General features: G+C 46.0%; 2 protein-coding genes and 1 long non-coding RNA gene across 3 annotated transcripts; all 3 read left to right on the top strand.

Moving 5' to 3' along the window:
• The first annotated feature begins 2,976 nt into the window (after nt 1–2,976).
• LOC119298186 (endo-1,4-beta-xylanase 3-like) lies at nt 2,977–5,161 on the top strand. Its single transcript, XM_037575683.1, has 3 exons — nt 2,977–3,134; nt 3,264–3,773; nt 3,863–5,161. Exons 1-3 carry the CDS (start codon nt 3,120–3,122, stop codon nt 4,979–4,981), a joined length of 1,644 nt encoding a protein of 547 aa, XP_037431580.1. The 5' UTR covers nt 2,977–3,119; the 3' UTR covers nt 4,982–5,161.
• A 13,605-nt stretch (nt 5,162–18,766) lies between these two features.
• Nucleotides 18,767–19,936, top strand: LOC119300224. The gene is made up of 3 exons (XM_037577253.1): nt 18,767–18,894; nt 19,493–19,630; nt 19,827–19,936. The coding sequence occupies exons 1-3, from the start codon at nt 18,798–18,800 to the stop codon at nt 19,934–19,936; spliced, it is 345 nt and encodes a 114-aa protein (XP_037433150.1). The 5' UTR covers nt 18,767–18,797.
• A 201-nt stretch (nt 19,937–20,137) lies between these two features.
• Nucleotides 20,138–22,278, top strand: LOC119298185. The gene is made up of 3 exons (XR_005145811.1): nt 20,138–20,190; nt 20,485–20,653; nt 21,873–22,278. It is a non-coding gene; the product is annotated as an uncharacterized LOC119298185 (long non-coding RNA).
• Nucleotides 22,279–26,461: the final 4,183 nt, after the last annotated feature.

Here is a 26,461-nt window from a genome sequence, read left to right as displayed (position 1 = left end):
CGGCAAGGACGTCCGGCGAGGGCAGTGACCAGAGATGAGGACCCAGGTGAAAGGCGCCTACGGGAGAACGCGTGCGGCCCGGGAGGACGAAAGGGACGATGAGATCGATGCAGATGGATTTCCTCGTACGGGTACTGCGTTGACCAAGACGAAGTGCATCGGACGGTTCCCAACAAACAAATCAGACGGCTGCGGGCTGTTGGGTCGGTGCGCCGGCGCAGATTACCTCCCTACAAATAACGTCTGGTGTGAGAAGAGTCGTGGACTCTTTTGACTCCAAAGCAGTCGCGAACTAGTGTCTTTTTTTTCTTGACCTGCGAACTAATAGTGTCTTGGTTGCTGTTACCTTTTCCCGTATAAACTGTGGAATAAGCAATAGAACTGAGCCCAATACTTAGAGCATCTACAACTGGGTGCCTGAAACGCCTGGGGGGGCGGACCGGTCATTGACCATTCAAAAAACTGACCCACTTAAAACATCTCCAACAGTGGCTATAAAAAAACACGCGCGGTAAAAATGAGTTTTAGCACGCGCAGGGCGGTTTCGATGAGAGGGACGTTGATGTGGTCGCTCTCCGCATCGATTGCTTCGTCGGCGGCTTGATTGGGCTGGCAGTAGCGGCAGCAGCTCGCGGAGCGACACGCCATCCCCCTTCGCTCGTGGCCGCAGTGCGGGCGACATTGTCATCATCCATGACTACTACATCCATAGCGCATTTTTTGTGCCTCTGGCTTTGTGTGGCATCATCATACATGACGACTACATCATCGACCACGACTACCTCGATCACGACTACATCATGATTGGCTACCTCGACCTCGACATACAGGGCTACGTCTATAGCTTCTCATCGGCAACAATTCCAGTCAACGACGTTTGGGCTGTCACTAGCGTCCATGCCACTCTCACTTTGACTGCAGGAGGGAACAGAGGAGAGACAAGGAAGGCACTAGAATGGGGCGCAACCACCGCCCTAGGTGCCGATCTATCAACCATTAGAGACGCAGTTGATGATGGAGCGATGGATAAGACGACGGAAGCGCATGACTTCAAATTCAGTCGCAATCATCGGCTTCACTCCCACTCTGACTAAGGGGGATGTTAGAATTATATACATGTAATTAGAGATAAGGAGCTATAGAGATAGAATTAGTTTAAGCATATCATGTCTTATACTCGAAGTCTCTCCCCTCACGATGTACTCTATATATACCCCATGAGGGTCAGACCAATACAACACCGAAATAGTCAGCCATCCTACAATTTCTCCAGTGACTTGGGGGATGCTGGCGTGGTGGTGCTCACGATTGGTGGTGGATCGAGGAAAACCATGGTGGATTGAGGTGACGCAGTGGCCTGCAACCATGATATTGGAGGCTGGCGCGCGGTGGTGTGTTCTATGGGTCGCGCGCTATTGTGGCTCGACAATGACGGGGCAAGATGTTGTGCCTTTGGGTTTGGCAAGATGTTGTGTCGTTGGGTTCGGTGATCTCCAGGTGAAAGCCTATCACCAACTTTGAAAATGCCGGCGACGATGTTATTACCCTCCTTAGAGCCATTGTTATTGAGCCCTCTCATCTCCCTTTGTCACTTGGATCCACTGTTTTCTAGCAGAAAACCCAAATTCAGCTTTGGTGGAGCATGCGTCGATGGTGTACCCATCGCTCCTCCCTTGAGGGCGTCACGTTGGAGGTCCGGTCCTCTTTAAAAGTTAGTGGAGCGTGTTGTTCTTCAGTGTTGTTGACGGCTTGATGGATGCGAGGCCTCAGGGCGATGTGGTGTGTTGTAGTTTGTAAGCCGGAGTGGTGACTCTGTGTCATGAAGCAAGATGTTGTCTCGGTCCGCTTCGGGTGACAGAGTCCTCGCCTCATTTGAGACACGGCCGTGGGACTGGTGTGCTTGTGATTCGTTTGTATCGGTTTTCGACCAATTTTTATTATTAACCGATCAATAATCTTCTTTCTAATTAAAAAAAGGCCGAGCTAAGTTACTATCGCTTGCTTAAAAAAAGTAGAAAAAGAAAAAGAAAGTACATGGATTGGTGGGCAGTGGCGGAGACAGGGGGTGCCAGCACGGGCCCTGGCCCCCCCTAACAACATGAATTTACTACTAAATTATTGGTGAATAGTGCTGAATTAGAATTTTTTTTTTACTACTAAACATCTATTTTCCTATGGATCGGCCCTCCCCAATCTATTTCAGTGGCACTTGGCTCCCCTAATCCAAATTTTCTGCCTCCGCCACTGTTGGTGGGTGTAGCAACTCGATCTGTGCACAGGAAGTGTACTATGGATTCGGTAGGTCGGCATATATTGTGTTTCTGTGTTGTTCCACTCGATCGGAGCAGATCACGCCTTCCAAAATGGACAGTCTTCTATGTGCACGGCGCGTTGCTTGCTTGCGCCGCAACGGACGATTCTACTCTTCATCGCGACGAAAATATGAATTGATCGATCGCTCGCGCGCGCGTGCGTGCATGCTTGTGGCCGTTGCTTAACGTGATTAATTAGACCGGTCGATCGAGCAGGCAAGATTCGGGCACAATCGTCGTGTCCATACTCTAGCACAGACCGGTTACACGCTTTTAGCCGTTTTTTGTCCCGTGAAGCCATGCATTCCAACGCTCTACGCTTCAACAAATCACGAATTAGTTACACCGTCGATCGTAACCGGCCGGCCGCCGACATATATGCAAGTGAAATATACGGTGGCGAGGGCGGCCTTTGGCTAGCTACCTTTCGTGTTGTGCAATCTTCAGTGTCACTCAAGAGCAGCAGCATACCAGAGAAAGAGAGAGAGAGAGAGAGAGAGAGAGAGAGAGAGAGAGAGAGACTCAAGAGCAGCAGCATACACAGAGCGTTCGTTGCTTCCGGTTTGTGCCTGGTTCGTTGCTACTCTTCACCGTTACTCTTTAGATTGTGATTGTGATACGACTCAACTGTGTCTGTCTGTATCCATCTCGAGACATCGACGGCCGCCGCCAAAATTTCCCTTTAAATACCGCAGCCACTGGAAAGAGCTGCAGTGCAGAGTGCAGACCACAACAGAAAGAGCTACCTAGCTAGCTCTGCTTGTTTCGCTCTTCAGAACTCTCGGTCAGTCGGCTCGCGTAAGATAGATGGCAGGCAGACAGGTATGTGCTCCTACTTTGCTAGCGGAAGCCTGGTAGCACATGATCGCTCGAGTATATATTACTGTACATACGATGAGTTCATGAGTCTAGCTCATTCATTTGCATGGTACACATGTGTGCTTGTTTCAGGACGTGAACGTGGACGATAGCCTCGCCGGCATGACGACGCTGTCCGTGCACAATGAGGAGCAGACGGCAATGCTCCCCGTCAGCGTGGATGGCAGCAAGCCCAGCGGCCGGTACGTCCTCGTGGCGGGCCGCGCCCATGAGAAGGATGGCCTGCGGCAGACTACCACGACGGGCGTCGTGAAGCCTGGGGTCACGTACCGCGTGGCCGGGTGGATCAGCCTGGGCGCAGGCGCGGCGTGGGGGACGAGCCACCCGGTGCGCGTCAACCTTGGTGTCACTACGGACGATGATGAGAATGAGAGCCTGCAGGTGGAGTGTGGCGCGGTCTGCGCCGTGGCTGGCGGGTGGACGGAGATCATGGGCGCCTTCCGCCTCAGGACGGAGCCGCGCAGCGCCGCGGTTTACGTCCACGGCGCCCCCGCCGGCGTCGACATCAAGGTCATGGATGTCCGCGTCTTCCCGGTGGATCACGAGGCGCGCTTCAGGCAGCTCAAGGACAAGACTGACAAGGTGAGCGTGCACTACGTAGCCATGTTTCACCATGTGCCGCCTGCATATATAATTATTGACGTGGGCTTTTGTGGCACCTAATGATGCAGGCGCGCAAGAGGGACGTGATTCTGAAGCTGGGAAGGCAGACCGGAGCGGCGGCGTCCGTGCGCGTGGTGCAGTTGGACAACGCCTTCCCCTTCGGGTCATGCATCAACACGTCCGTCATCCAGAAGCCGGCCTTCCTCGACTTCTTCACCAACCACTTCGACTGGGCCGTCTTCGAGAACGAGCTCAAGTGGTACCACACCGAGGCGCAGCAGGGCCAGCTCAACTACGCCGACGCCGACGCGCTCCTCGCCTTCTGCGACCGCCTCGGCAAGAGCGTCCGCGGCCACTGCGTCTTCTGGTCCGTCGACGGCGACGTGCAGCACTGGGTCAAGAACCTCGACAAGGACCAGCTCAGGTCCGCCGTCCAGAGCCGCCTCGAAGGCCTGGTGTCCCGCTACGCCGGCAAGTTCCCGCACTACGACGTCAACAACGAGATGCTGCACGGCCAATTCTTCCGGGACCGCCTCGGCGACGACCACGTGCCGGCGTTCATGTTCAAGGAGGTGGCGCGGCTGGACCCGGAGCCCGCGCTCTTCGTCAACGACTTCAACGTGGAGTGCGGCAACGACCCCAACGCGACCCCCGACAAGTACGCCGAGCAGGTCGCATGGCTGCAGAGCTGCGGCGCGGTGGTGCGCGGCATCGGACTGCAGGGCCACGTGAGCAACCCGATCGGGGAGGTCATCTGCGCCGCGCTCGACAGGCTCGCCACCACCGGCGTGCCCATCTGGTTCACGGAGCTGGACGTGTCCGAGCCCGACGTGAGCCTCCGCGCCAAGGACCTGGAGGTGGTGCTCCGGGAGGCATACGCGCACCCAGCGGTGGAGGGCGTCGTGTTCTGGGGGTTCATGCAGGGCACGATGTGGCGGCAGGACGCCTGGCTCGTCGACGCCGACGGCACCGTCAACGAAGCTGGCCAGATGTTCCTGAACCTCCAGAGGGAATGGAAGACGGACGTGCGAGGGAGCGCCGACGGCGATGGGAACTTCATGTTCAGGGGCTTCCACGGCAGATACTTCGTCGAGGTCACCACGGCGACGGGGTGTCGGATGCTCAAGACCTTCACGGTGGAGAAAGGGGACAGCACAACTCTCATGGTGGATTTGGGCGATGCCTGAGTGCCTGATGGTGGATCTATCTACACTTTTATACAAGTATATATAGAATAGATACTTACCCATCTGATTACATTTATGTTACATCGGTCATACGCTGATGTGATTAACATGTTAAGGAATAAAGTGCTCTATATTTACTGTATGAAACGATGAAAAAATAATATTCACTGTACGAAAATTATGTGGGTACGACTTCCTTTTCTTGAATACGCAAAGCTGCGTGTCTTTAAGAAGTAGAAATGAGTACAATTGAGATACAACGCTTGAAACAACCACAAGATGGGGTAAACAACATGATGCCAAGAACAAAGAGGAATGAGATGCTTGGCCCAAACAAAAGCCACACCATAGCACAAAACTACCCTAGCAAAGAAAACGCCCTGAACCGAAGTGGTATCCCAAATCTCAAAATTCATCACAGGGCACAACACAAGAAACAAAGACGATGCCTTCATGAAGGTAAAGAACGTCGTGACGTTGCCGCCGTCTGATCCGTGAAACCAGACCTGGGGTTTCCCCGGCACTTGAAGAGGGGCACGAAGAAAGGCCATGGCAACGTCTCCAGGATGGGGATGGCACCCGCTAGTGTAGCCGCTGCTAGCATCAGCAAGTCAAGCAGGGATTTCTCCCTGGCCTATGTCCGAACAATCCCAAAGCCGCCGGACAAGATCCATTGACGGGAATAGGTCGGAAGGTGGGGTCGCCACGTCATAAGGAGAGCTATGCCCGCCGCCGAGGGATGGCAACGAGGACCGCCGGGTGCACGAGCATTGGACCCGGCGGAGGAGAGGCGAAGCAAGGGGTGGCAGTCGTGGTCAGAGAGGCGACGACAAGGTGTAGAGAGCCCACACACGAGATGCGAGGGTTGTCGAAGCGTCAGCGACACATGTCTGGACCGAGGATGCCAGAGTCGCCAAGATGCCGGCGAGCCAAGAAACCGAAAAGGACGCAACGTTTTGAGCACCGGGGCTGAAGCTGCTACGGGAGAATGCTAGTGAGGCATGGACGCCGGAGAACACAGGCCCACGCCCATCGGTATCGAAGCAGACACGTTAGCATCCACCATGTGCACGACACCATGCTGCCAAAGACCGCAAGATCTACACTACAACCTAGCATAAGGATGCACGCCCAAATCGGGCCCACCTGCAGCACCATCACACAGACTAGCCACCGGCACACCAAAGCAGCAGCCAGGGCTCACAGCATCGGCTAGCGCCGGGCGGATGAGCGGCAAGAGGCGCCGACGCACGCGGGAGCACTCCGTCGTGGCCCCCAAGTATAGGACCGCCGCCCGAAATCACGCATGTCGCCAGGAGGGCATGAGGAGGGAGGCACTACTGCGGAAGGAAGGGCAAGAGGAGGGAGGCGCTACCGCGGAAGGAATAGCTAGAGATGGCACTGCGGCCGACCAGGAGGAACGTCGGAAGACCTGGATTGGAGCTCGCCCCGCACCCAAGGCTCCCACACCGCGACGCCACTAGAAGGCAGGAGCGTCCCGCAGCCACCTTCCCTGGGCATGCGCGAGCTTCGCCGGCATCCCCTTCAGCGGCGGCGACACGAGAGAGGCGTCTTGGAGCAGCGGCGACACGGCTTTGGGCCCCCCCATGTCGCCTGGGGTGGGCGGCACGGGGGTCGGGGTGTCTCCACCCGTTCACTTGTTCGGTATGACTTTTTTTTTGTCCGAAGCTTGTACGTCTAGACACATGATATATGTTGTATGCTATGGCCGAGAAACTGTTTTTTGTCGCTAATCGTACCTGCGTCGGATGAAGTTTCATCGTACATATAGCATTGTTGTTCTATTTATATGCATCAACCAATGCATCCAAGTCCATCCAAAAAAAGACGATGCATCAAGAGGGTGTCTCCTTCAATCGACGCATCACGTGTACAAGTCCAATGACCTTTATAACCTGATGCATCTCTACTCCTAACGTCTCAGTTGGTAGGCTGTGTTTCGGCTTTATTTTTGTCCCACAATTTTCGTCCGGTTTCTTTTCGCTGGTTTTTTTTCGCCGGTTTTTTTGTCCCCTCCCCCACCCCACCCCACGCACGAACCGCTCCCCTCCCTCTCCTCACGCGAGCGGATCCTCTCTCTGGTACCCTCGCACGCGCTAGGGTTCCTGCGCCGCCACGAGCTCGTCGACCAGCCCAACGTCCTGCTACTCCGCGCCTCGTTTCCCTCGTCGCTCGCCTTCGGACTCCTCGCTAGCCTCAGGCGATCCATCGCTTGTCTGCAAGCCAAGCCGCCGCCTCTCCGCCGAGAAAGAGGGCTCCCGATCTACGCCGTGGTCGACCAACAGCTCATCGCGCCTGCTACGTCGCCTCGTCACGCGTGTTGTCTGCTCCGCTGCCTCGCCGCCTACTCCGTCGCCTTGCCACGCGCCGGCCGCCTTCTCCCCCTCGTCTCGCCGATTCTCTCCGTCCGCACTAGGAGATCAAGAGGGAAGGGATCCCCTTTTCTGCAAAGCTCGTGCCTTGCCGGCTTCGACGGCGGCGCTCGATGACCCGCTCCTCGTCCTCGAGCACCTCCTCCAGACCTCGAGCTCCGGCGGCGGCGGCGTGGGAAAGACGACCAGGGCATGGGGAAGACGAAGACTTGCTCCACACACATGCCACTGCCACGTGCTTGTCTTGCTCCTTGAGTTGGCGGGCTGATGATGGAGGATCTGCACTCTTCGCTGCACTGGCGCCGTCGCTGCCGCTTCTGCTTCTACTCCCCGCTCGCCCACGGCGAAGGCTGTCTTCTGAATTTACAGGTGATGTCTGTCTGTTGAAGCAAGCATGTGAGCTGATTTTGTGCAGCGATTGGTTTGTGCAGCGATTGGAGGAGGAATGGAGTATTGCATAGGATTGGATGTTGCTTCCATTGGTGCAGGTGAACATACAGTATAAATTCAGTTAGACGTGCACTTTGTATGCTTTCAGTATTGGTGAACATACAGTATACATTCAGTTAGCCTTGCACTTTGTATGCTTTCAGTATTGGTGAACATACAGTAGATAAACATACAATATAAATTCAGTATGAACAGTACTGGTGATAATTGAATTCAGATGGGAACATCCTCAGGCCCCTGTTCTTATTCTTATTCTAAAATTTTCTTTTTTACACTTTATTCTTTGGTTACTTCAAGTGAGTAACTACAATAACTTCAAGTGGGTAACTCCATTTTCTGATTTTTTTACACATTAACCATGATATTTGTTCCTCTGTTCTGGTCATAATGATAATCTGATTGCTGAACCCTTAATCATTCTCATAATCTGAATGCAACAAGAGCATCCAAAATCTGGAGCAAACAATGTTTGAAATTTTCCAAACTTCTGTTGAAAAGTTAACTGAATTTTTTGTATCAACATTGCAACATTTCAGCATGACAACTCAACTCAACTCAATTCAGTAAATTAAATGGCATATTGCAATATTTACAAATATTCAGTTAACTTCTATTAACATTCAGTTAACTGAAGAACATGTTTATCCAGACCAAGAACATTCAGTTAACTTCTTTGACATTGGAGGTGAACACATTCAGTTAACTTTTTTGCAACATTTATGCAGAATACATGATCAATTGCGTTTGAAATTAATGAACAAGCGCAATTTGCAGAAATTGGAGCCCGGGTTCTTCCTCTCACCGGCAGCAGCACGAGCAGGGGATTAGTGTTTGAAATTAGGGTCTTCTGAATGTTGTTTCCTTGTTGCTGAAGATAGGTGACTCTGATGAAGGAAATATGCCCTGGAGGCAATAATAAAGTTATTATTTATTTCCTTATAATCATGATAAACGTTTATTATTCATGCTAGAATTGTATTAACCGGAAACATAATACATGTGTGAATACATAGACAAACAAAGTGTCACTAGTATGCCTCTACTTGACTAGCTCGTTAATCAAAGATGATTATGTTTCCTAACCATGAACAATGAGTTGTTATTTGATTAACGAGGTCACATCATTAGTTGAATGATCTGATTGACATGACCCATTCCATTAGCTTAGCACCTGATCGTTTAGTATGTTGCTATTGCTTTCTTCATGACTTATACATGTTCCTATAACTATGAGATTATGCAACTCCCGTTTGCCGGAGGAACACTTTGGGTGCTACCAAACGTCACAACGTAACTGGGTGATTATAAAGGAGCCTTACAGGTGTCTCCAAAGGTAGATGTTGGGTTGGCGTATTTCGAGATTAGGATTTGTCACTCCGATTGTCGGAGAGGTATCTCTGGGCCCTCTCGGTAATGCACATCACATAAGCCTTGCAAGCATTGCAACTAATGAGTTAGTTGCGGGATGATGTATTATAGAACGAGTAAAGAGACTTGCCGGTAACGAGATTGACCTAGGTATTGGATACCGACGATCGAATCTCGGGCAAGTAACATACCGATGACAAAGGGAACAACGTATGTTGTTATGCGGTCTGACCGATAAAGATCTTCGTAGAATATGTAGGAGCCAATATGGGCATCCAGGACCCGCTATTGGTTATTGACCGGAGACGTGTCTCGGTCATGTCTACATTGTTCTCGAACCCGTAGGGTCCGCACGCTTAAGGTTACGATGACAGTTATATTATGAGTTTATGCATTTTGATGTACCGAAGGTTGTACGGAGTCCCGGATGTGATCACGGACATGACGAGGAGTCTCGAAATGGTCGAGACGTAAAGATTGATATATTGGAAGCCTATGTTTGGATATCGGAAGTGTTCCGGGTGAAATCGGGATTTTACCGGAGTACCGGGAGGTTACCGGAACCCCCGGGAGCTATATGGGCCTTAGTGGGCTTTAGTGGAAAGGAGAAAGGGGCAGCCCAAGGTGGCTGTGCGCCTCCCCCCTTCCCCTAGTCCTATTAGGGCTAGGAGAGGTGGCCGACCCCCCCTCTCTCTTTCCCCCCTCAAGGAGTCCTATTCCAACTAGGATTGGGGGGGGGGAATCCTATTCCCAGAGGGAGTAGGACTCTTCTGGCGCGCCTCTTGTGGCCGGCCAGCCTCCCCCCTCTAATCCTTTATATACTGAGGCAGAGGCACCCCAGAAACACACAAGTTGATCCACGTGATCTATTCCTTAGCCGTGTGCGGCGCCGCAGCCACCATAGTCCTCGATAATACTGTAGCGGAGTTTAGGCGAAGCCCTGCTGCTGTAGTGCATCAAGATCGTCACCACGCCGTCGTGCTGACGGAACTCTTCCCCGATACTTTGCTGGATCGGAGTCCGGGGATCGTCATCGAGCTGAACGTGTGCTCGAACTCGGAGGTGCCGTAGTTTCGGTACTTGATCGGTTGGATCGTGAAGACGTACGACTACTTCCTCTATGTTGTGTCATCGCTTCCGCAGTCGGTCTGCGTGGGTACGTAGACAGCACTCTCCCCTCTCGTTGCTATGCATCACATGATCTTGCGTGTGCGTAGGAATTTTTTTTGAAATTACTACGAAACCCAACAGTGGTATCCGAGCCTAGCTTATTTATGTTGATGTTATATGCACGAGTAGAACACAAGTGAGTTGTGGGCGATATAAGTCATACTGCCTACCAGCATGTCATACTTTGGTTCGGAGGCATTGTTGGACGAGACGACCCGGACCAACATTACGCGTACGCTTACGCGAGACCGGTTCCCCCGGCGTGCTTTGCACATAGGTGGCTTGCGGGCGACTGTCTCTCCAACTTTAGTTGAACCAAGTATGGCTATGCCCGGTCCTTGCGAAGGTTAAAATGGAGTCTATTTGACAAACTATCGTTGTGGTTTTGACGCGTAGGTGAGATCGGTTCTTGCTTAAGCCCGTAGCAGCCACGTAAAACTTGCAACAACAAAGTAGAGGACGTCTAACGTTTTTGCAGGGCATGTTGTGATGTGATATGGTCAAGACATGATGCTGAATTTTATTGTATGAGATGATCATGTTTTGTAACCGAGTTATCGGCAACTGGCAGGAGCCTTATGGTTGTCGTTTTATTGTATGCAATGAAATCGCGATGTAATGCTTTACTTTATTACTAAGCGGTAGTAATAGTCGCGGAAGCACAAACTTGGCGAGACAACAACGATGCTACGATGGAGATCAAGGTGTCACGCCGGTGACGATGGTGATCACGACGGTGCTTCGGAGATGGAGATCACAAGCACAAGATGATGATGGCCATATCATATCACTTATATTGATTGCATGTGATGTTTATCCTTTTATGCATCTTATCTTGCTTTGATTGACGGTAGCATTATAAGATGATCTCTCACTAAATTATCCAGAAGTGTTCTCCCTAAGTATGCATCATTGCGAAAGTTCTTCGTGCTGAGACACCACGTGATGATCGGGTGTGGTAGGTTCTACGTTCAAATACAACGGGTGCAAAACAGTTGCACACGCGGAATACTCAGGTTATACTTGACGAGCCAAGCATATACAGATATGGCCTCGGAACACAGAGACCGAAAGGTCGAGCGTGAATCATATAGTAGATATGATCAACATAACGATGTTCACCATTGAAAACTACTCCATCTCACGTGATGATCGGTTATGGTTTAGTTGATTTGGATCACGTAATCACTTAGAGGATTAGAGGGATGTCTATCTAAGTGGGAGTTCTTTAATTAATTTGATTAACTGAACTTAAATTTATTATGAAACTTAGTACCTGATTAGTATCTTGCTTGTTTATGTTTGATTGTAGATAGATGGCTCATGCTGTTGTTCTGTTGAATTTTAATGCGTTCCTTGAGAAAGCAAAGTTGAAAGATGATGGTAGCAATTACACGGACTGGGTCCGTAACTTGAGGATTATCCTCATTACTACACAGAAGAATTACGTCCTGGAAGCACGGCTGGGTGCCAGGCCTGCTGCAGGAGCAACGCCGGATGTTATGAACGCCTGGCAGAGCAAAGCTGATGACTACTCGATAGTTCAGTGTGCCATGCTTTACGGCTTAGAATCGGGACTTCAACGACATTTTGAATGTCATGGAGCATATGAGATGTTCCAGGAGTTGAAGTTAATATTTCAAGCAAATGCCCGAATTGAGAGATATGAAGTCTCCAATAAGTTCTATAGCTGCAAGATGGAGGAGAACAGTTCTGTCAGTGAGCATATACTCAAAATGTCTGGGTATAATAATCACTTGATTCAATTGGGAGTTAATCTTCCAGATGATTGCGTCATTGACAGAATTCTTCAATCACTGCCACCAAGCTACAAGAGCTTCGTGATGAACTATAATATGCAAGGGATGAACAAGACTATTCCCGAGCTCTTCGCAATGCTGAAAGCTGTGGAGGTAGAAATCAAGAAGGAGCATCAAGTGTTGATGGTTAACAAGACCACTAGTTTCAAGAAAAAGGGCAAATGGAAGAAGAAGGGGAACTTCAAAAAGAACGACAAGCAAGTTGCTACTCAAGAGAAGAAACCCAAGCCTGGACCTAAGCCTGAAACTGAGTGCTTCTATTGCAAGCAGACTGGTCACTGGAAGCGGAACTGCCCCAAGTATTTGGCGGATAAGAAGGATGGCAAGGTGAACAAAGGTATATGTGATATACATGTTATTGATGTGTACCTTACTAATGCTCGCAGTAGCACCTGGGTATTTGATACTGGTTCTGTTGCTAATATTTGCAACTCGAAACAGGGACTACGGATCAAGCGAAGATTGGTTAAGGACGAGGTGACGATGCGCGTGGGAAACGGTTCCAAAGTCGATGTGATCGCAGTCGGCACGCTACCTCTACATCTACCTTCGGGATTAGTATTAGACCTAAATAATTGTTATTTGGTGCCAGCGTTAAGCATGAACATTATATCTGGATCTTGTTTGATGCGAGACGGTTATTCATTTAAATCAGAGAATAATGGTTGTTCTATTTATATGAGTAATATCTTTTATGGTCATGCACCCTTGAAGAGTGGTCTATTCTTGTTGAATCTCGATAGTAGTAACACACATATTCATAATGTTGAAGCCAAAAGATGCAGAGTTGATAATGAGAGTGCAACTTATTTGTGGCACTGCCGTTTAGGTCATATCGGTATAAAGCGCATGAAGAAACTCCATTCTGATGGACTTTTGGAACCACTTGATTATGAATCACTTGGTACTTGCGAACCGTGCCTCATGGGCAAGATGACCAAAACACCGTTCTCCGGTACTATGGAGAGAGCAACAGATTTTTTGGAAATCATACATACAGATGTATGTGGTCCGATGAATATTGAGGCTCGTGGCGGATATCGTTATTTTCTCACTTTCACAGATGATTGAAGCAGATATGGGTATATCTACTTAATGAAACATAAGTCTGAAACATTTGAAAAGTTCAAGGAATTTCAGAGTGAAGTTGAAAATCATCGTAACAAGAAAATAAAGTTTCTACGATCTGATCGTGGAGGAGAATATTTGAGTTACGAGTTTGGTGTACATTTGAAAAATTGTGGAATAGTTTCGCAACTCACGCCACCCGGAACACCACAGCGCAATGGTGTGTCTGAACGTCGTAATCGTACTTTACTAGATATGGTGCGATTTATGATGTCTCTTACTGATTTACCGCTATCGTTTTGGGGATACGCTCTAGAGACGGCCGCATTCACGTTAAATAGGGCACCATCAAAATCCGTTGAGACGACGCCTTATGAACTGTGGTTTGGCAAGAAACCGAAGTTGTCGTTTCTGAAAGTTTGGGGCTGCGATGCTTATGTGAAAAAGCTTCAACCTAATAAGCTCGAACCCAAATCGGAGAAATGTGTCTTCATAGGATATCCAAAGGAAACTATTGGATACACCTTCTATCACAGATCCGAAGGCAAGACTTTTGTTGCTAAATTCAGAAACTTTCTAGAGAAGGAGTTTCTCTCGAAAGAAGTGAGTGGGAGGAAAGTAGAACTTGACGAGGTAACTGTACCTGCTCCCTTATTGGAAAGTAGTACATCACAGAAAACTGTTTCAGTGACACCTACACTAGTTAGTGAGGAAGCTAATGATAATGATCATAAAAATTCAGATCAAGATACTACTGAACCTCGTAGATCAACCAGAGTAAGATCCACACCAGAGTGGTACGGTAATCCTGTTCTGGAAGTCATGCTACTAGATCATGATGAACGTATGAACTATGAAGAAGCGATGGTGAGCCCAGATTCCGCAAAATGGCTTGAAGCCATGAAATCTGAGATGGGATCCATGTATGAGAACAAAGTATGGACTTTGATTGACTTGCCCGATGATCGGCAAGCAATTGAGAATAAATGGATCTTCAAGAAGAAGACTGACGCTGACGGTAATGTTATTGTCTACAAAGCTCAACTTGTCGCAAAAGGTTTTCGACAAGTTCAAGGGGTTGACTACGATGAGACCTTCTCACCCGTAGCGATGCTTAAGTCTGACCGAATCATGCTAGCAATTGCCGCATTTTATGATTATGAAATTTGGCAGATGGATGTCAAAACTGCATTCCTGAATGGATTTCTAGAAGAAGAGTTGTATATGATGCAACCAGAAGGTTTTGTCGATCCAAAGGGAGCTAACAAAGTGTGCAAGCTCCAGTGATCCATTTATGGACTGGTGCAAGCCTCTCGGAGTTGGAATAAACGCTTTGATAGTGTGATCAAAGCATTTGGTTTTATACAGACTTTCGGAGAAGCCTGTATTTACAAGAAAGTGAGTGGGAGCTCTGTAGCATTTCTGATATTATATGTGGATGACATATTACTCATTGGAAATGATATAGAATTTTTGGATAGCATAAAGGGATACTTGAATAAGAGTTTTTCAATGAAAGACCTCGGTGAAGCTGCTTACATATTAGGCATAAAGATTTATAGAGATAGATCAAAACGCTTAATTGGACTTTCACAAACAACATACCTTGACAAAATTTTGAAGAAGTTCAAAATGGATCAAGCAAAGAAAGGATTCTTGCCTGTGTTACAAGGTGTGAAATTGAGTAAGACTCAATGCCCGACCACTGCAGAAGATAGAGAGAATATGAAAGATGTTCCATATGCATCAGCGATAGGATCTATCATGTATGCAATGCTATGTACCAGACCTGATGTGTGCCTTGCTATAAGTCTAGCAGGGAGGTAGCAAAGTAATCCAGGAGTGGATCACTGGACAGCGGTCAAGAACATCCTGAAATACCTGAAAAGGACTAAGGATATGTTTCTCGTATATGGAGGTGACAAAGAGCTCGTCGTAAATGGTTACGTTGATGCAAGCTTTGACACTGATCCGGACGATTCTAAATCGCAAACCGGATACGTGTTTACATTAAACGGTGGAGCTGTCAGTTGGTGCAGTTCTAAACAAAGCGTCATAGCGGGATCTACATGTGAAGCGGAGTACATAGCTGCTTCGGAAGCAGCAAACGAAGGAGTCTGGATGAAGGAGTTCATATCCGATCTAGGTGTCATACCTAGTGCATCGGATCCAATGAAAATCTTTTGTGACAATACTGGTGTAATTGCCTTGGCAAAGGAATCCAGATTTCACAAGAGAACCAAGCACATCAAGAGACGCTTCAATTCCATCCGGGATCTAGTCCAGGTGGGAGACATAGAAATTTGCAAGATACATACGGATCTGAATGTTGCAGACCCATTGACTAAGCCTCTTCCACGAGCAAAACATGATCAGCACCAAGACTCCATGGGTGTAAGAATCATTACGGTGTAATCTAGATTATTGACTCTAGTGCAAGTGGGAGACTGAAGGAAATATGCCCTAGAGGCAATAATAAAGTTATTATTTATTTCCTTATAATCATGATAAATGTTTATTATTCATGCTAGAATTGTATTAACCGGAAACATAATACATGTGTGAATACATAGACAAACAAAGTGTCACTAGTATGTCTCTACTTGACTAGCTCGTTAATCAAAGATGGTTATGTTTCCTAACCATGAACAATGAGTTGTTATTTGATTAACGAGGTCACATCATTAGTTGAATGATCTGATTGACATGACCCATTCCATTAGCTTAGCACCCGATCGTTTTGTATGTTCCTATTACTTTCTTCATGACTTATACATGTTCCTATAACTATGAGATTATGCAACTCCCGTTTGCCGGAGGAACACTTTGGGTGCTACCAAACGTCACAACGTAACTGGGTGATTATAAAGGAGCATTACAGGTGTCTCCAAAGGTAGATGTTGGGTTGGCGTATTTCGAGATTAGGATTTGTCACTCCGATTGTCGGAGAGGTATCTCTGGGCCCTCTCTATAATGCACATCACATAAGCCTTGCAAGCATTGCAACTAATGAGTTAGTTGCGGGATGATGTATGACAGAACGAGTAAAGAGACTTGCCGGTAACGAGATTGAACTAGGTATTGGATACCGACGATCGAATCTCGGGCAAGTAACATACCGATGACAAAGGGAACAACGTATGTTGTTATGCGGTCTGACCGATAAAGATCTTCGTAGAATATGTAGGAGCCAATATGGGCATCCAGGTCCCGCTATTGGTTATTGACCGGAGACGTGTCTCGGTCATGTCTACATTGTTCTCGAACCCGTAGGGTCCGCACGCTTAAGGTTACGATGACAGTTATATTATGAGTTTATGCATTTTAATGTACCGAAGGTTGTTCGGAGTCCCGGATGTGATCACGGACATGATGAGGAGTCTCGAAATGGTCGAGACGTAAAGATTGATATATTGGAAGCCTATGTTTGGATATCGGAAGTGTTCCGGGTGAAATCGGGATTTTACCGGAGTACCGGGAGGTTACCGGAACCCTCGGGAGCTATATGGGCCTTAGTGAGCTTTAGTGGAAAGGAGAAAGGGGCAGCCCAGGGTGGCTGTGCGCCTCCCCCCTTCCCCTAGTCCTATTAGGACTAGGAGAGGTGGTCGGCCCCCTCTGTCTCTTTCCCCCCTCAAGGAGTCCTATTCCAACTAGGATATGGGGCGGGGGGGAATCCTACTCCCAGAGGGAGTAGGACTCTCCTGGCGCGCCTCCTGTGGCCGGCCAGCCTCCCCCCCTCTAATCCTTTATATACTGAGGCAGAGGCACCCCAGAAACACACAAGTTAATCCACGTGATCTATTCCTTAGCCGTGTGCGGCGCCCCAGCCACCATAGTCCTCGATAATACTGTAGCGGAGTTTAGGCGAAGCCCTGCTGCTGTAGTGCATCAAGATCGTCACCACGCCGTCGTGCTGACGGAACTCTTCCCCGACACTTTGCTGGATCGGAGTCCGGGGATCGTCATCGAGCTGAACGTGTGCTCGAACTCGGAGGTGCCGTAGTTTCGGTACTTGATCGGTTGGATCGTGAAGACGTACGACTACTTCCTCTACGTTGTGTCATTGCTTCCGCAGTCGGTCTGCGTGGGTACGTAGACAGCACTCTCCCCTCTCGTTGCTATGCATCACATGATCTTGCGTGTGCGTAGGAATTTTTTTTGAAATTACTACGAAACCCAACATCTGAGGAATGTAGGTAGGCTGGCTATGTCGCCGAGGTTGAGAGGGAGAGCCCACCACCTTTTCTGATTAATATTGTTTAGGTTTAAAGATGGTCCTAATCCTAATCTAATGTTATCTCACCTAAAAGAAAAGCATCCTAATCTAATGTTATCTCTGATTTCTTTTGCAAATGTTACTGTTCGTAATTCCCGAGCTTGTGTAACGTCTTTGTTTTATTGCTGTCCATTGTGAGTATTCTTATGCATGATTGCTTCTTCAGACTGCAAATGTAGCTGGTGCACTCCGGGAGGCGAAGAATAAACTTGAGAAGAAGTTGGATGATCTTACTTTGTAAGACTTACTCTCGAAAGGAGAATGCGGGTATATTTTTCTCTGTCTTCAGTGCTTTTATGTTTATTGTGGTCCCTTTATTTTCGATGTGCTACCCTGCATGTCGTAGTTTGAGACAGTTCTTCTTGTTCCTGCCAGTATAAGGACAAATACAATTTCTCCTACGAAACTTCCATTCTTTCCCTGTTCTGTTTGTGTAGATTTTCTTCTTATATAAGATACACATAATTTTTTTTGTTACAAGCAAATTAGATTGGTCTTCTGTATGTTCAAATGTATCCATAATTTTTTCTATTTTATATGCACGTACCAATCTTGGTCTTCTGTATGCAGGGTACACTCCTGATGGCTGATGATGTTTCACAACCTCTTCTGCAAATTTTCAGAATACCGACGGAAATATTGCGTTGGAACGATCCCGGGTCGGCGGGGGCGGCCAGACTAGGTGGCAAATGCGGTGCACAAGTTGAGGAGCGAAGGTAAAGAGGAAAGGCCACAACAACCTGAGCAGCGGCGAGGGGATGGAGCAGCGGCTGCACAGCTGCGTCGACCCGAGCAGTTGCGAGAGCGAATGAAGCTGCGGTTGCACAGACAAGCTTGTGGAGGTGTCAGTATGCACGCATGCGTCCCTGATTTGGAGCACGCCTCTGGCCTGGTAGGATTCTCGCTCTGCCCCGACCTCAAGGGTGTTCGTCTATCTGTGTCGTGCTCGGGATGATGCACTAATGCAGGTGTGGTTCTTAGCTTTTCTTTGTCTTTTTGTTGGTATGTATATCTCCGAATCTTGTGAGCCGTGATTTTCATGCTGCCATGTATGCCATTGTGTCCTGTATAATGATTCTTCTTATTATTTTTGAATGGCATAATTATTCTTATTGAGGCACTGCCGCTGCCTATTTTGCTTATAGTAACATACTAATTAATACAGGGAGAGAGTACGATTTTTAACACAATCTGCAATACCCGTGAGCCTGCCCATAGGTAGATATGGATACATTTTGTAGCTTCCATTCTTGTTTTCTCTCATTGAAATTATGAATTTGGAAACTAATCATGGAGTGTCTAGATTGTCTGCTATATTACCAAGTGCGCTGAAGGAAAAGCTGCTGCCACTGTTGATGACCACTCTAGGTGATATAATTCATGTTTGCTTTGTTGTTTCAGTAACTTCCTGTAGCATATTGGTTCCATCTTTTTTTTGCATCATGGTACATTATTCTCATCTTGATATATATAATTTGGTCAACTGAAGATTTGAGTGCAGGGTAGAATTCTTGGTTGATTTTAGAATTTCGTTGTTGATTACTTGGCCAACAGACTTTTATGAAATTCAAGGCGTCATTTAGTGTACTATATGTCATATTTGTCTTATTTCTATACTCACAATATTTCGGCATCGTCTGAACAAATGATGCTAAATTGATATAATCATTTTGGATCAGTGTCATCTTCTCAAGCTGAACAGCCAAAATATATACATAGTGAGCAGTTCACCGCACATGCTCATACGTCATATTTATGTACTGTTTAACATGGCAAAAATTGGTCAAACATTTAAATATTTCTACTGTTTAACACAGCCAAAGTATATACATAATGATCAGTCCTCCGCTGCACATTAGATCCAGCCTCCCTCCCTTGACACCATTCTTCTTACTTATTATTATTTATTTTAAAAATATCTTTAGTTTTATTTTCTAGCTACTTCAATTCATTCGTATATGGTTAGTTCCATCGCACTACGAGGATGATCCATGGCTGGTCGCGGACGATCACCTGCGAGGACGATTCATGGCCGGTTGGGGATGGTCAGTTCCATCACACTGCGAGGAGATGATTCATGGCCGGTCGGGGATGGTCACCTGCGGTGAGCACGAGTACCTCCTCCATATCCTCCCTATACTAGCACCCTTGGCGATGAAAATGACAGCCAGGAGAATCCCTCCTTCACACCTCTTTTCCATCTCTGTCAGATTTTCCTCTCCAGCAAGGTGTCTATGCATGAATCATATTTATGATTTCTTTGCATTTTTAACAATTAATATAGATTTTTGTACCCATAGCCCGAAGGCCAACCTTAATACTGGACCTCGAGAGGGGCATCTGGCCAACCATGCCGGAGGATGCAGAGGAGTTGTTTGGGAATGTTATCATCAGAGGACTCAAGAAGTAGCCCACCAAGGATGCATGGATCAACCACGCAAGTCCATTGTGAGTTTGATGCTTCTCATGTGTTCACTGTGGTGCAATGAAGATCTGATGGGCAATGGTCTCATGACATTTCCTTTCTGAAAACTTAAATTTATAGCTTGCAATCCATCTATGGCGAGGGTTTATGACAGACAAGCTAATAGATTTGGGGGTCCACCTCCCAGTGAAACAAATGTTCATTGCGGACAATACGAAGACGATGATTGGTACAATCAGGTGAATATATTAGAATTTTTATTCTTCTCTCTCCATGTCTATGTTTGTGCTTGATCAACTGTCCACTTAATGATTTTAGTTGTACAAAGTCCTAAGCTGGTCTCACTAGGTCGTACCCAGTGGCGGAGACAGGGGGCCAGCAGGGGCCCTGCCCCCCCCCCCCTAACACCATGATTTTGCATGTAATTTGCTATGAACAGTGGCAAAATTAGTACTAATTTGCTGCTAAAAAACTATTTGTCAACACTTTGGCCCTCCTCAACCTATTTTAGTAGCACTTTGCCTCCCTTATAGATATTTTCTGGCTCCGCCACTGGTTCGTACTCGTACCACACCATGCGAAGGTTATGGGCAAGGTGGTTGAGCTTGATGCCACAGAGTTGGAGGTTATTGCTTTGGCGATGCCGAAGGCCGTTCACGCGAAGAGGAGATGTGCCTGGTGACGAGAAGTCTTAGACCATCGGTGAGTTTTGCTTCCTATCAGTTCAGCAGTGTGTGTACATGTTCAAAATTGTTGGCTATAAACACTTGAATTATCTCCAATCATGTACTTTAGTTTCTACCATCTCCCATATTTACATGTTTTGTCACTTAACAAAATTTTACATAACTATTTTGTGTATGCATGCAAAATTCTGGTTTACAAACTTAATGTTGAATTATGAACAAAATTATCATTCAGTATTAAGAATTTACATTTATCATAATAAATGGAAAACTCATTGGTATTTCAATCTAGAAATTACAATGCATGTTCAGGGAAGATGACGAGCTTCTAATTAGCGGTAACTTTATTCTGTTGAAACCGAAAGATATGGATGAGCCATGATAATGAGTATTAGGGGGTTGGACGGCACGATGTAAAAAGATATCATTTTTACTAAATAACTTCATTTTCTGCAGAAACTTCCTTGCACTAAACTTAAAATATTGGCTTCTCCAGATGTACATAAGCTATTAGCTCTTGGCTCTATTTAATTCGACTCATATATACGAAAGTCCTCTTTTGATCCCGAGTTCACAAGCTCCCTGATGAACAGTAAAATCCAAAAAAAATAGTTAAAGAATTCAAAAAATTCTGGATTTAAACATCGATGAAAATTTTAACTTCCTGCAAATTTTGATGATGAAATAACATCGGTGGAGGTCTGGACAAAAAGAAAAAAATCGATGCTCCAAAATGCTTCCGAGAACAAATCTTTTGGAGCGTCGATTTTTTTTGCCCAGACCTACACGAATGTCATGTCATCAAAAACATTTGCAAGAAGTAAAAACTTTCATAAATGTTTATAAAAAATTATTTATTTTTATTTTTTTACTGTGTTTTCGGATTTTACTGTTCATCAAGGAGCATGTGAGCTCGGGTTCAAATACTCCGCGTCCTCATATTTATTCCTATTCTCCTTTTGTCATTTTTTACATCTAGGCATATAGTGTTTTGATGTGTCTCAAAGTTTTACCTTTTTAAAAGTGATATGTGTTTATATTTTGTGGATGTTTTTGTTGCTGGTATATATTCTCAAGTGATAATCATCATATCTTGTCAATCTCTATGTTATGAGAGGTATAAAAATATAATCGGCTATAAATTTGATAGTATGCTACCTTGGCCAATATACTGCATCATGTGAATGTTTCTCGTTCTCAAAAGTGCACTATATCTGGCCTCTCCGACCATGAAGGCTGCAAGGTTGCACCTTGGAGCTCAAAATTTGGTGTCTTCGCATTGAAGGATCCAATCCATCGACTTTGGAGTTTGAACATGTCACTTGTGATGGGGAGAGGAAGAGATGACTTGCATACACTGGACAATGAGTGTGTTAGCAGCGTGGTGGCTCGGGACTGTACAAGTTGTAGTAGCTCCTTCCCTTATACATGTTTTGTTTTGATTGGAAGCACCTTATAATTTAGCTAATATATGGATTTCATTTACATCGTCTGTCCAAGTATGCGAGGCCCATGAGATGGGCATTAATCACTTCTGTTTTTTCTCAGTATTTTGATAGGGGACCTATGTATATGGAAGGAGTTAGTATCATGTAAATCGTATCACCAATTTAAGGATCCTCATGTTTTCTTACTTTTTAACACTTATTTGTGATTTTGTTCACAAGTTTTCAATTTCATTATGTAGAATGAAGATAATATTTTTGTTGTATTTTTTGTCCATGTAGAGGATACAAGACATCATATTAAGTAATTAATTAATGAAATAATGAATTAACTTACGTATGTGTATGTTTATGCCTCGCTCTTTGTCCCTCCCAGCGAGAGGGCGACGATAAGGACGGTTGTCTTCGGGTGTCCCCCAACGTGGTTGACGGGTTGGCGGTGTGAGGAAATGTGTGACTATGGAGGGAGCTCAATAATTGGGCTACAATGACAGGAAGAAAAGATGTTATGGGAAGAGAGTGGTTGATTACAAATCAAGGGTTAGCTATGTTGCAGCGACTATCCACACAGCTGAATTTCGGAGAGCCTACCGGTCGCCCGTTTGATGTTCAAACATGCCCAAATATACAAGGGAGAAATGTCCAAACATGCCCAAATATATAAGGGAGAAATGAGCTTCGACCTTGAAGACAACTTTAGTCATTTGTTTAATTTATTTATACTAGTAAGCGTGCACGTGCAACGCACGATCTTACAGATCAATAAATTTAAAATTCTTTTAACATTACTTTATCCATATATGCACCTAATTGTGCATGCTTTTAGAAATATTACCCTAACTATAAAGGTTGTTTACTAATATGAGTAAAAACCAACATAATAAAGGCCCACCCTAATTAAATACATATCAGCTCAATATGTTCTGTGTTCCAAGGAGTGTACAGGATGCATGTCTTCCTGCTTAGAATATCTTTCCGTCAAAAAGAACATCGATCCCATCTTCAAGCTGCTCAATCGAACAATTATTCCCGGCCAAAAATACAAATACCTCAAACTTTTATGAATTCGTATTGGTGGCTAACTCTCAGGCCAAAGTCAAATTGTTGGTCAGGTGAGAGTACAAGAAAAATGGTGTAAGCACACGGTTCGATCACATAGAAGCAAGTAACAGTTTGGTTCCTTACAAGTTAGGAGCCAGGATGCTCTCCTATGGTCCTTCCATACTGAGTTATTGTCGAGACACCACAGTGCAATAGTCCACTCTCAATACTTACAACAACTATGTAAATTCAAATGTACACATGAACAACAAGTATCTCAGATGTTTATAGTTTGTCAAATAATTTAGCAAGGGATGCAGGGCATTCTAAACCGATTGTCACATAGTGTGTGGCTGCATATCTTCAATCTCAGAGATCCTCACACCCAGTCTTGGAGCCAAGAAATCCTCACATGAACTAAAAAATCCCTCCTACTTGGAGATATCATGGAGTTATTAACAAGACTGCTACCACAGGATCTGAAGAGCCTTACCTTTGTGTGTGCGCATTGAGTTGTACATGTTTGATCTAAAATAAACATGAGAGGGTGCCATTACCAAAATAAGTAAATTTAATAAATAATAGCATTACAGCTTTCATGCAATTCCAGTGAGCTCCATGCTTCAATCATGGTGTGTAAGAGGGCATACTAAATGATAATCATTAGTCTAACTTAACCAAATGAAAGAAAAGTTGTGATTTAAGTCTCTAAAATGGGTGCTCCTTACAATGGAATCATGAAACTTTACAAATGAGAAAATAGACTAAGGCTCTAGAGATGTAGACTATTCCATGAGATAAATACGATAAAACTTTGACAGCAGTAATGGAGCTGCATGAAATAATATAATGTTATTCAACTCATCAACCAACACAGTGTTGTTTAACTCTTTAGCAAAGCCATTATAATTAGTTACTGCTCTTTCGAGAACCTTGTAGCTGAGTTCATCATATTTATAGCAATACCTAATAAGCATCTACCAGATAAGCACAATACAGTGGCTCAAATTTTGTTCGTTCAATTAGGTATAAAATTCAAAGAAGAATATGTCTGCTGCTACTTACCGAAATTTATTTGCATGCTTACTTATGGCAGGCAGAGATGTATATACATGTCCCGCAGAGTCATTGTTATTCTTTGAAGGCGAAATCGTAGTACCTTGAGGCACCAGTGCAGCGGAGTAATTCGATACAGTTATGTTCAGAATCAGCATCCACACCCACCCAATTGGTATTTCTATCTTCACGGGATAGAGAATTGAGCTGACAGAGAGTAGAATTCAGAGAAGAAAGAGGGCAGCAGCTTCAGAGTTTCAGGGCAGGGGAGAAGAGCAGAGTCACAGGTTCAGAATCACAAGTTTTCCAAATGGCAAAAGGAAACCAATCTCACTTAATTAGAAGGGGATGACGCATAGGGTTGCACTCCAGTTCTGGTTCGTGGTGGCTAGAACAATCATCCTTGCAAGCAAGATATATCCTCACAAGAAGCCTATGACTGAAACCAAAGTGCAATGAAGAGAGACGAACCAAGTCAAATCAGCGGCGGTGCTAGGTTTCTGCAGCTGGCCAAGGCGACATCGGGTAGTCAAAGATGGTCGTGACCGTCCGTGTCCGTAAGCTATTGGACATAATGAACAATAGGTTGCTCCCCTAAAAGAAACTGAAAATTAAAAATAGGTTACCAAATACAGTCGGACTTGCCAAATAAACATGCGAAATCAAATCACACGCTTGCGAATTGTAAGCTCATGCTATTTTTCAATCAAATACATCTGGCATAATTAGTGTAGCTGGGTTTACAACTGGACAAGATAGACAATATAAGCTGACAGGCCATGCATTACAAATTTAACCAAAATTTCAAAAAATAGGTACCTTCACAATAGCAGTATATACAGCCGGTGGGAATAAGCGTTGCAAGTCTAAGCGCAAACAAAAAGGGATGATGAAGTAACATGAGAAAACACTAATCAGAATTGTACATTGGAATCGCAACCGGAACCTTCCTGTGTTTAAGTTCCGAAAATTGTAAACTATGTATCACAAAATTGTTTCATTCTGCAAAGGGGTCCAAACTGTGTACTCCCATCCACCCCTTGTTCAAAGACTGTCTGCTCATTTAAGACATGGATAGCAAGAAAGAAGACTAATTGGAGATGATTGAGCTTATCTCATTCCTCCCCAGCGTGAATGCCAACTATCTTGGCATCGCTTCAACCTCAAGGTATGGATCTTCAGAGGGATTTGATACACCAGAACGTTTGAAAGCAAACACCCACGATTGTCTTATCCATAAATTTTCATGAATGTAGGATCAATAAAATTCAGTTAGCATGAACGATTTCCAAATGTACTCTTTAATGTTTCAAAAAAAATCCAGAGAAGAAATCACCTCAGACGAACTTCAAACCAGAACAAAGATCTGGTGTTGCCGACAAGCTCCTGCGACCTACTCAATCCAGATCGTCGGCTCAAACCTGTTGATTCACATGAAGCTTATAGATAGAGTTTGAGTGCAGAGGACAACCATGGAGTCCGATGTGGGAGGCGCGAGAAGGTGATGCGCCCCGGTGGTAGAACAGACGGGACGAATCTCGGCTGGATCCGATAACCAAGGGAGGAGGGCCACGTGGTCGGCGGTGCCGTCCAGATCAGGGGCGTGCACGGCGAGACGGCGCCATCGCAGCTCGTCGTCGGTGTAGGTGAATGAGGGAGACGTCGACTCTACCTCCTTTGGCCGTCCGCTACGTGGGGAAGATGCAATAGGACGGGTGGAAGGTGTTGTTGGCGTCGGGGATCGCTGTGGAAGAGGGCGGCGCACGGGTCGATCCTTCAGCGGCGTCGGTGGCGGAGGAAGAGGAGGATCCGGTGGCGGCGCTGTAGGCCGCGTAAGGCAGGCGGCATGGGTAGTGGGGGGGTGTTGTTTTGAGCAAGGCATCACACAAATTGAGGGGATTGCGATCAGCTTCCTTTTCGCATGCCTCGCGCGTGATTGTAGGGGCTGCGGACGTGAGTGCTTCGTATTTTCCTCGGTGGAGCACGGTCAGTTAATCTACATCTCCTCTCCATCTTCTCCACTACTATTAAACAATTCAAACAAGAACTTTCTTAAGTGCACCCAGCAAATCTCCATCTCCATCTCTACTACTATTAAACAATCAAACAAGAACTTTCTTAAGTGCACCCAGCAAATTGTCCACAACACCGCACGGACCGATCAGCACCGCACGATTAGTCCCACAAATCTCAATCTAACAATCATGATTGATCTAATAACTCTATGAGATGGACTTAGCAATTTTCAATGACTGGCCATACTCCATCCACGGAGGAATATT

This window comes from Triticum dicoccoides, chromosome 5A, assembly GCF_002162155.2.
Source record: "Triticum dicoccoides isolate Atlit2015 ecotype Zavitan chromosome 5A, WEW_v2.0, whole genome shotgun sequence".
In the NCBI taxonomy this organism is placed as follows: domain Eukaryota; kingdom Viridiplantae; phylum Streptophyta; class Magnoliopsida; order Poales; family Poaceae; genus Triticum; species Triticum dicoccoides.
Note: the sequence above shows the minus strand (reverse complement) of the source record. Positions and strands in the feature narration are given on the sequence as shown.

What these genes read in the sequence shown, in the direction of transcription:
- LOC119300224 (XM_037577253.1), top strand. Translation starts at nt 18,798, where the DNA reads ATGAATTTGGAAACTAATCATGGAGTGTCTAGATTGTCTGCTATATTA. An exon ending in ACTGTTGATGACCACTCTAG is followed by an intron (nt 18,895 to 19,492) that starts GTGATATAATTC and finishes GTATATGGTTAG; the next exon opens with TTCCATCGCACTACGAGGAT. An exon ending in GTCGGGGATGGTCACCTGCG is followed by an intron (nt 19,631 to 19,826) that starts GTGAGCACGAGT and finishes TTGTACCCATAG; the next exon opens with CCCGAAGGCCAACCTTAATA.
- LOC119298186 (XM_037575683.1), top strand. An exon ending in TCAAGGACAAGACTGACAAG is followed by an intron (nt 3,774 to 3,862) that starts GTGAGCGTGCAC and finishes CTAATGATGCAG; the next exon opens with GCGCGCAAGAGGGACGTGAT.